Genomic DNA, 10895 nt, shown 5'->3' with positions numbered 1-10895 from the left:
AAATTATTTATTTCAGGAAAATATACAAAGCAATGAAGTAAATTAGCTTATACTTTATTACCATTCAAAAATAAAATTAGGTATGTGCTGATGTGCATTGGTCCTGCAATCAAGTTTTCCCATTGCGGCAAGAACCGTTTCAGTTCTTTCACCACCTCTTCTTTAGAGACAGCAGAAGGGAACTAGCACATTAGTGGCTGTGTCTTAAAAGAGACAGTGATGCTTTGGACAGAAGTAATGTGGGGAGGGTAAAATGAGTTATTTACTTCTTTTCAAGTTTCAAGAAGTTAAATGGAATGGTTTAGAGTTACTGATGTCTCAACAGCAAAACCTTTCTTAAAGGTGTTTTTCATCTGCCAGTACAATGCATTTACTTAAATGACTTTTTCTTGCATTTTAGGAGCAGGCAATACAGGACAAACTTCAAACTCTGTCACAGAGCTGTGAAAGGTATCATTATAATCTCTTTGGCATTAGAAATATTTTCTTTCTGGAGGCTGTTTTTCCTCTTTCTCTTTCCAAGGCTAGGCCAAATGCCTGCCCTTTGTCTTGAGCAGGGGCTGACTAGAAGAAGATGGAAGGGTGCAGATGTGCTATGTGCCTATTTTGGCCCCTCCAACTCTTTTAATTCTCTAGCCTGGGTGCGGCATCCTAGCCTTGATGTATGTATGACAGCTTTCATTTCAGCGTGTGATTTCCCTTTTTGCTCAGGTAACTGAAGTCGTACAGTCCCTGGGTTTGATGCTGTTGACTCTGTATAAAAACATGTTACTCCAGTATAAAATTTGGTATATAGTTATTCCCTCTTTGAGAATAAACTGGGTATGTCTGTACCACCTTCTGTGGTGATCTTCCCCAGGTATGTTAAAGGGAACGGTTTATCGGTGAGTTGTGTGTTGAGCCACTCAAAAGGTTTTGTTATAAGTGGTAGAACATGCAGCCAAAGCCCATTTTGTGGTTTTGCAGTACCTGAGGTCACACTCAAGCTTAGTAATGCTAATGACAGAAGTAACGATAACGCCAAGAGGCAGCTCAGCACTCCTCAGAAATAAAAACAAATTCCAGTTTTTGCCAGCCCTCATCTGCCTGTTTCTGTACTCAAAAGCAGAAGGGAAAGCAGCAAGGTTCAGAGGAATTGCTGAGGAAGAGCCCTGGAGAGGAAGGCTCATAGCTGGACTGGAGAGGGGCTAAATGGGGCAGGACTCCCCTCGCCAGGCACCTGCTGCTTCAGTGCTACAGCTCCCACTTTAGCACCAGCAATAAGCCAGATTTTTCAGGGTTGGGATATGGATAAGATAGATACGGACAGTGTGTGTTCATAAGCAGCTGAATGCCTTGCCTATCGCAAGAGCCAGCACCAACTTCAGCCTTATTGATTATAAAGCTTTGGGGTAAGGATGTTAGTGACCTTTTTCTATTTCCTGAATAGATAGATAAGTTTATGAACTTTGAAGACATCCCTCTCTTACTGTTTTCATTCTACCAAAAAAGTTAGCCTGACACAAGTCAATGCAACCCCACAACCTTAAAATGGAACCTTTTTTTCCCAAGAATTTGCTGCTTTTAAATACTGTATGGAAAGTGAAATCTAATTTTTCATGAGTACAGGTGAGTTCTGGTTATAAGTAAGTTAGACAAAATGAGTTCTCTTTGTCTACCTAGTCCATTGTTGAAAGGCACATCAAATTTTCAGTCGTCTTTTGAATAGTAATGTGCCTGTTCTAGAGTTGTGTTTGAAAATCCAACTGTCCTGGCTGCTGCAGCATGGAGAGTCTGTGTCAATTCCCGCCTCGTAGTCTCAGAGGGAGCTCTCCCTGATTCAGGTGCATGGGTAACTCTGTGCTAGAGCTGGGTTGTGCTTTTATACAGTTGGAGGGTAACGGCATGGGACTCAAATGGCTGGCAATTGCAGCAAGGATGTCATCTAGAATATATACAGCGCACAAAATCTGTTCACTTTCCTAGTACACGAGTTACACCTACAAGGTAGCTGCAAAGGGAGTAGAAATAAACTGTTCTGTGCAACTAGTACAAAACAAGAAATAAAAGCCTTAAATTTAAGAAAGGGATCCATAGGTTAGGCTTAAATTCTTTTATGCCTGCCTGGCTAAATGAACACAGGAATAGATTGTCCAGGAAGGTGATGAAATCTCACAGGGGCTTTGTAAGATCAGTTTACACACAACTGTGTGAGAACTGGTTTAGACAGAGCTGGTCATACCTTGGGCTAATAAAATAGGCCAGATGGCCTGACAGGGTTCCTTTCTGACATGGGTTTTATGAACCTCTGAAAATTTCCTGCAAATTACTTACATGTTGGCGTCTTCTTTGCACGTCATATTAAAACCAGATTGTTCGCAGCTGCTGTTCTGAGTGCTAAAAATAATAGTGTTGTTAGCTGGTCATCTGGGATATTGGGGCACAAGACCTTCTTTCTGATCCTTGAGAACTGCAGAGAGGAGAGTCAGTCTTTTACAGGATGCTGTACTGACTTCTCTTTTCTTTCATTTCAACAAACAGCCTGACCCTGTTTAGACCTTCTGCAGTGAGTGCAGACAGGCAGGAGTTGAGAAAACTGGACCTTAGAAAATCAGGAACTTCTTTGAACTCGTGGAGTTCAGAAAAGGACTGTCAGACCCCTGAAGTGAAGGGATTAGGGAGATGTAGTGATTTATGAAGAGTGATGGGACTTTCCATGTGGTATTGGCAGAAATGTTAATAGATCATTCCTTGGCAGTGTGGTAGCCAGGGCACGTGCCTGACTTGGAGTAATTCCCTTCACTTACTGATCATATTCCAGTAGTTGTCTCAGTTTAGGCTAACAGTGTGCAGATGTGCACTTTGTTGTTGCTGTTGTTACCTATGCATAACTCCGTCATGCCTGATGGTGGTTTTATTTTGAGGGGTTTCTTTCTTTCTCTTATAAAGCTACATGAGTCCAGATGTTGCTTCGGGTAAAGAGATGAGTGACAGCTTTGAAGGAGCAATAGGAAGTGGAAAACAAGAAGGAAAGTCTTCAAAGAAACATAAGAAATCTACACGTGCACGTTCACGCCAGGAGAAGTCCAGCAGACCCAAACTGACCATACTAAATGCAAGTACAGCCTCTTTGAGAGTGACTTTAGGATTCTTTTGCCTTTGCCAGAAATAACTTGTCAATCTTTGCCTGCAGGTTTGTAACACGGGGGATAAGATGGTAGAGTGCCAGCTGGAAACACACAATCACAAAATGGTGACTTTTAAGTTTGATTTGGATGGTGATGCGCCAGAGGAAATCGCTACTTACATGGTAAGACTTGGTGATGTGGCTGCCCCCATTCTCTTGATGCACCAAGTTGCTTCAGCCAACTTGTTCTCATGTATTTATTGTCCAAGCCTTCTGGTAGTTGTGGAATGGGGCATTAATGGAAAAGCTATTGTTTTCCTCTTTATTTTGATATGGCCTTATAGGTAGAGAACGAATTCATATTGCAGAGTGAAAAAGAGACATTTATTGAACAAATGAAAGATATTATTGATAAAGCTGAAGATATGCTCAGTGAAGATACAGAAGGAGAACGAAGTTCTGATCAGGGAATGAGTCCCCAACAAGATACTGATAGACTGGAAATGAGCGAGGTAAGAAATGTTAAATAAAGATTTCTAGTTTGATTCCTTAGAGCCAGTTACTGTAAATCTGTGTTACATCATGTGTTAAAAAAAAAAATGTTTCTTAGCTAGAAAAATAAATATTTTACTCCATTAAAGCTTACAATGTGAGTGCTGCTTGGAATGATGCTCCTCTTGCATTGATAGGCTGGAGAATTGGGTGAGGAGAAACCTAATGAGGTTCAACAGGGACAAGTGCAAGGTTCTGCACCTGGGGAGGAAGAACCCAAGTACCAGCACAAGGTTGGGGCTGACCTATGGGAGATCAGTTCAGCTGAGAAGGACCTGAGAGTATTGGCAGATGATAAGACAACCGTGAGCTGGCAGTGTGGCCTTGAGCCAGGAGAGACAAGAGTATCCTGGGGTGCACTGGGAGGAGTGTGGCAGCAGTTCCAGGGAGGTGATTCCTCCCCCCCTACTCTACCCTGGTGGGGCCACATCTGGAGCACTATGTCCAGTGCTGGGCTCCTCAGTACAAGGAAGATAGGGAGCTGCTGGAGAGGGTCCAGCAGAGGCCACAAAGATGATCAGGGGTCTGGAGTATCTCTTTTATGAGGAGAGATTATGGGAGCTAGGCCTGATTAGTCTGGAGTCTTTATGTTGAGGGTGGCAGAGCACTGGCACAGGCTGCGCAGAGGATTGTTGACTCTCACTCTCTGGAGACATTCAAAACCAGCCTGGATGCATTCCTGTGTAACCTCCTCTGGGTGGCCCTGCCTTGGCAGCAGGGTTGGACTGGATGATCTCCAGAGGTCCCTTCCAACCCTAACGATTCTGTGTTTGGAGACAGTTCTATTGGTTTGTTTCTGTTTTTTTTAACAGGAGAAGCGGCAGTCTCAGATGAAGACACCCGTGTATCAGCAAAATGGTAAGAGTGCCTTTGAATACAAACTTAAGCTTTAAGGTAGTGATGAGTTTGCTAGATTCAGGAAGAAACTCACCAGTTACTTCAGCCAGTTGAAAATGTATCTGAAATATGGGTGTAAGACTGGTCCCTGCTGTTAAGAACCTGGATGATCGCAGGGGTGTCCTGGGTGAATCTCACATCTGGGGACCTTTAGGGAAGCCGTGGATTACATGAGCTGGTGATCAGTGGTGAAGAAGTCAAGAAAGTACAGGCAAGCAAACTCTTTTCACAGCTATGACTACGTTTGCAAGAGAGCTAAAATATTTATGTTTGTGTTGATAACTGAATTGAAGTTTCTAACCCAGACATTTTCAGCTACGTTGGTGTTACACTGTCATATCTTACGGGGTTTACAGGCAAACAGAATGGGAGGGGAATTGGCCCTTGGTTCTCTCTGTAAGTTCATGCTGGTGAGAAAAATAAAACCACTGCTGAAGGAAGCAACGTTTAGTTCTTGTTGCTGCATGTGGCACTGTATTTGCTCCATGCTGAACGGGGCAGAAAGATAAATGAAACCTTCCAAGTTCACAAACTGGGAATCTTCCAAACTAGACTTTCTGCTCAAAAGAGCTGGTTTATTTTTGCCGTGTAAACATCATAGAATTTTCTCAGTCCACCTTTTTTAACATAATGTTTATATTTCTACTAATGAAAGTTTAAAAGTGTATCTAGTTCTGGTTTGCCATTGACATATGCCAGGCTTTGGGATAAGATGTGGAAGAAAATATTAGCTAGAAAAATTCCAACATGGAGAGGTTAAACTGGATGAACTTAAACAAATCTTTCATTGTGAGAAAATGTCTACAGCACGTAACTGTTATCCTTCTGAAAGTGTGAACACTTGAAAATAACTTAAAATACGTGGCAGAATCAGGAGGCATTGCTGTTTCCCTTCCAGAAGGGATGAGAATCAAATTGGGAGTTAATTAATCTTGGCTACTATTGTAGAAAGTCTGATTTTCTTTCAAAATACAGAAATTGAGACTAGGTTTTGATAGATGACCTGGAATAGATGGGAACTATTCTATTTACTTTTTCTTTTCTTTTTACTTCTAGTTTTGCATACTGGGAAAAGGTGGTTTATTATATGTCCTGTTGTGGAAAACCCTACTACTGATGCACCAGAATTTTCGCCACCAGTACCTCAGAGTACACAGCAGTCGGAAGGGCCAGGTATTTACAAACATTACACAACATGGTTTCTTCTCTGAAGCTGCTGTGCCATCTCTCTTCTGTTCTCACCTGACTTAGTTGTGGTCATTTCCCTTCATTTAGTCAGAGGAAGGAAATGGTGAAGGTTCTGCAGTCATGCATTTTGTGTTCCTGCAATTGAACCCAACTGGCAATGTTTGTCTGAGTTTCAGGAAAGTCTCAGTGTTTTAATCCTGCCTTACATTATAAGGTAGCTGAAGTTCTAGTCACTGCTGTTTCAATAAGCAGTGTCTTTTCAGTGACATTTTTACATAATTTGCAATTTTAGGTCTAATTTGGCTTGTATAACAGTTATTTTCTGATGGGAAGCACTCATGGGTTACAGCTGGATGTGGTTATCATTCATATAACTTTCTTTATTTCCCTCTGGCTCATTAAAAAGTTACCATGATGTCTGTATTCTTTCCAGACTCAGAGCAGCCAGATGACCAGCCTGTGGTTATGGATCCACCTGGTGTCCTGTCTGGTCAGCAGATATGTGACAGTCCCATTGGAGTTTTTTTTTCTTTGCCGCAGTTCCCTGCCACAACATCTTCCACCGGTTTACCGAGCCAGGTGGAGTTTCCAGCTCCGGCACAACCAGGGTCTACTCCAAGTATCCTAGAGCAGCCAGCCACCAACAGCAGTCAGCTGGAATATCCTCCACTGGCAGCAGCAATGTCGGCTCATCCTGGTACTCCTGCCCCCCGCGCTGCCTTGTCAGAGGAGCTGTCCGATGCTGCCCCGCGCCTGCAGCCGCAGCCTGACGAGGGCACGTGTGTCCCTGATGTGGAGATCGCATGTTGCAGTGTTGGGCCGCACAGGGCAGTCCCGGCAGCTCCCACAAAGGTAGCGGAGCTCTGCCCGCTCCCGGATGCTGTCGTTCTGGAGCGGCAGCCTGTGGCGCAGGTCCCTGCACTGCCAGAGGCCGGCCAGCCCAGTGCGGTGCACCATCCCTTTGTGAGCCCGGCGTTCCCTGCAGCCACCACAGCTGATCCTCTTGCTGTAGTGGGGTCTCAGCTCCAGAGCCCGACACAGGGGCCAGCGCCCGCAGCCCCGCAGCATGCCGCAGGGGTCACTCTGCTGCAGCAGCAGCCACCCGGCACAGCCGAGTCCGATGGAGAGGGGCCGCCCAGGGTGGACTTTGTCGACAACACTATAAAAAGCCTCGATGAGAAGCTGCGCAATTTGCTTTATCAGGAATATGTTCCTACTTCGTCTGCATCAGCAGGGACTCCAGACACCTCTGTCCCCTTGGAACAGGGCGACAGTGAATTTCACTTGCCACCTTTTCCCGAAGATCAAGTTCCCACGTTAGCGTTGGAGTCGAGAGAACCAGGACATAATGTTGCAGACACCAGCCAGGAGGTGACAGCTGCTGCTGAGGCCCCGTTGGTGCCACTCATAGCACCTGAGATCTCTCCCTATCCAGGACTGGTAAGTCCAGTGGTGACTCTGCCCCTTGTACCCCCAAATCCAGCTGTTAGGGCCAGCACCAGAGTAGAGCTTGGAACCAATGTCTGTATACATAGAATCATGTCTACGTACATGTGCTGTGGTGGGACATGTGTAGATTTCTTGCTTTTCTAAACATGTTACATTGCTGCTGCTGGGTGTATTCTGTCTGTTGGCTGCTTTCCAATGTGAAAGTTCTTTTAAATTTTTACCATCATTTTACATTAATAAAATTTGGCTTATTAGTGAAAGCCAAACTTTTATTTACTCAGTGTCTTGATTGTGCCCCTGTATTGCCTTCTTTCAGGCAAGATCCTGAGTTTATGAAATTCAACAGATTTGCAGCACTTTCTGCTAGATCAGTGTGTATCTTACCTGAAAAGCAGCATTTCTGGAGATAGTTAAATCACCACTAGTAAGGATGAGACTGTTCTGTGTAGTGTCAGCTGGATGAACTTTATCAACTGTTTGAAAAATGCTGTATGTTACAGGAAAGATGCCTGCACTTGAGTAACTCACTCTTTAGAGCATATTGTTTATAATGACTTTCTACAGCAGATAAAATTCTCCTTTTGTGAAAGGTCTTATGTCTCTCTAATAATTTGTCCTATTAAAATGTGTGCCAATAAGAAGAGAGAGAGGCAGAATTTCTGAAGACAGACATACAAATGAAGAAGGTACTGTCTGACTGGAAAAGTAAACCAGAACAAAACCCCAAACAGATATATATAATTCAGTTGGGGATTTTTTTAGCCTGTTTTTTACTAACTTGGGATGCAGTTCCTTCTGTGACACTGCCACTGCTTTTTTGTTTCTTCCCAAGGGAAGGAAAAAAAACCAGGAGGAGTTGAAGGAAGAGCTAGACGGCCAACTCCACAGACACTATAAAATATTTTAATAGTCCACAATAGTGTGAGAGCAGAGAGAGGAGGAGAAGGCATCGCCTTTCTGCTTTGTGTGTGAGACTGACATGCTTTTTCTTTCCTCTTTGTATCAAAAGTACGAAAAGTCGGAGGTCACCAGCATCGGTGCCCGCTCCTCAGAAGGAAGAGGTGGGTCAGCAAGCAGAAAAGGTAATGTTCCCTTCAGTGAACAGCAGCATCTGTACTAGTGCACGGTCCTCTTCTCCAATGTCCACTTGCTGCTCACCCTTCTGCAGAGCACTGCCCAGCATAAGGTGTTCCTGATCCTATTTCTAATACAACTAATACTGAACATCTCACTTCTGCCAGGTTTCCTAGAAAGAAACTCCCTCACAGGTAGATTTCTTTTAAACCATGAATATGTAATACCTGCCTGTGGTAGAGATGCAGAGTGTTCACATGGAAGGCTATGTTCCAAATAATACATTTCCAGTGACCTTAAAAAGTCCAAACAGAAATTCCCTCAGATTTCCTGGGTTTCGTAAAAACATGTTGACAAAAATAACATGCTTGAGGGTAGTCCCTCTAGGGGGAAGCGTGTTAAACTTGCAAGGAAGTCACATGGAGAACTGGTAAAGAGCACTTTAAGTACTTGTAGGTACAATGAAACTTTGTATAGTTACACACAGTAGGAGCCAACGTAACAAGCTGGATATTTATCATGCTCCATTTACCTGTCTTGTCCCTCATTTTAGGTTTTAAGGGCTGAGGAACCTAAAACTGCTCCTTCTGTCATGGGTGGGGTTGGTGAGGCTTGTAATATATATAGCTTTTGAGATTGTTGTGACAAAGCTGACTACCAGGTTTGTGTGACGACATAGATCATTCTCATCCTAGTGAACATAAATCATCCACGGCTTTTAGGTCAGTGTGAGAGGGGAAAACTTTGGATATCCTGCATTCATCTCTCTCACTACAGACAAAGAGAGTATGCAAGTGAAATATAGCATTTTGCAGTAAAATTAATGTATCTTAGATACCATTGAGCAGTGATGTACTTCACCGCTTCAGAACTATGAAGTGACAGATTTTTGCCTTATGTTCACTCTCTGCGATGTGCCATAAGAAAGCAGCTTTATGAAAGGCTTCATTTCATGTTTTAACTTCAAAAGCAGCATCTAGCTTGTGAAATAATTGCTTCTTGATTACTGCCACTGCCACTTTGATTCTTGTGTGCTTCTGTGGTCTGAGTGGCCACCTTTTGAGCTTATAATTTCCACTTAATTTCCACAATAGATTGAAGAGAGTGCCTACTACCTGCAGATACTTTATATTGGCATCGATATTGCCTCCTGTATTACAAAGATTCTATAGTTAAATTATTCCTCAGTGCTATAATTTATCACACTGCAGTTTATCACAAGAAACACATTTGCTTTTTATTATACTAAAGCATTCCAGACATGAATTTTTCTTTTTTTCCAACTTGTAAAACAGGTTCAGCTGCAAGCATCACTTCAGCTCCTGCCGCCCCAGCAAAAGGCCTTCTTCAGGTAACCAGAAACAAGGAGCAGCTTTATGGTTGATTGTCACAGTTACTTTCAGTGTTAATCTCCATTATTTTCTCCAGGTTACACCTACATCTTCAAGCATAACTAAGCAGATGGAAACTTCTAAAGGGAGCGAGAAGGCAAAAACTATGACGCTGTCTGCACACAAAGAAAATGTAACACAGATACTTACAGCAGATGGGGTGATAAATAACCTTCAAAGGGATGACTCTCTAGACTCTGGTTCCTATGGAAAACAGGCTGAAGCTCATGATAGCAGTACACCAGCCAAAACGATTGGCAGGTTTTCAGTGATCAGCACACAAGATGAATTAACTTTAGCAGCACCACACTGCTTGAGGTTCTCGGCACCCCCAGATGTCTACTTGGATGAGCTCCCTTCCAGCCCTAATCTGAAGACAGCTGTCCGGCGGATGCCAACAGCCTCTTCTGTTGATGTCCTCTGTGACCAGGGTTCCAGTGATTCTGCTGAGGAGCCTTTCCGTCGGCAGTCGGCTGCTGCTGCCCCACTGTCCCCACCAAGCAGCAGCACGGCCACTGACTTCATTAAGAAAGCAGCTGCTTTTCTGCAGAGGTCTGGCAAAGCTGGCTCGCCTGGCCTCGATTCCCCTAATGGGCAAGGAGCAAAAATTCCCACCATCAACGTCACATCTTTCCACTCGCAGTCGTCATACATGAGCAGCGACAATGACTCGGAATTTGAAGATGCAGATATGAAGAAAGAATTACAGAACCTGAGAGAAAAGTATGTTGGGTTGCAAACAGTGCTGGGGAAGCTTGTGTTAAGATACCCAGGCAGCATCTCAGTGTATGATAAGCAAATATGTGGTTTTCATAGCTGTAATGAGTGAAATGGTTCTGGGCAAATTAGGCATCACTTTCCCCAACATGTCATAGTGCATCCTTTTACACGTCCCTTTATTTGTTAATTCCCTTTAGAGGAATAATTCAATAATAACATTTTTAAACCCCAAAACATTTCTGCTGTGATATTCAGCTTCCTTACTGAAGAACTATATTGATATGGTAGCAAACAATAGCACTTGTACTGTATGTGATAGCATGTCCCCATGTGGGCACTATTTAAGGCATCATAAAAATAATCTGGATGCCTGCACAGACAGCTGCCATAGTGTTGTCTTCATGCCCTTCTCTGCAAGGGTGATTTAGACCCATTAGTATTCCTAGACTTGCTTTTACAGTAGATAACCTAGTACCTACCAGGCAGGTAAGACCCTTGCTTCACCTCCGATCGGATCT

General features: G+C 43.5%; 1 protein-coding gene across 1 annotated transcript in view; it reads left to right on the top strand.

Annotated features, from left to right (window-relative positions):
- Positions 1–400: 400 nt before the first annotated feature.
- LOC104402887 (serine/threonine-protein kinase WNK2-like) overlaps positions 401–10895 on the top strand; it is a gene marked incomplete at its 5' end in the record, with an annotated part of 32915 nt that continues 22420 nt past the window's right edge. The window contains 10 exons of the mRNA XM_010010875.1: positions 401–450; positions 2929–3094; positions 3173–3289; positions 3451–3618; positions 4471–4516; positions 5612–5728; positions 6177–7183; positions 8202–8274; positions 9562–9617; positions 9695–10380. Of these exons, the coding sequence (XP_010009177.1) occupies positions 401–450; positions 2929–3094; positions 3173–3289; positions 3451–3618; positions 4471–4516; positions 5612–5728; positions 6177–7183; positions 8202–8274; positions 9562–9617; positions 9695–10380 (2486 nt within the window). The remainder of the gene's footprint in view (positions 451–2928; positions 3095–3172; positions 3290–3450; positions 3619–4470; positions 4517–5611; positions 5729–6176; positions 7184–8201; positions 8275–9561; positions 9618–9694; positions 10381–10895) is intronic.

The sequence above is a fragment of the Nestor notabilis genome, unplaced genomic scaffold (assembly GCF_000696875.1).
Source record: "Nestor notabilis isolate BGI_N333 unplaced genomic scaffold, ASM69687v1 scaffold17273, whole genome shotgun sequence".
NCBI classification, from domain to species: Eukaryota; Metazoa; Chordata; class Aves; order Psittaciformes; family Psittacidae; genus Nestor; species Nestor notabilis.
The sequence above is the reverse complement of the archived record's forward strand: the minus strand, read 5'-3'. Positions and strand labels throughout refer to the sequence as shown.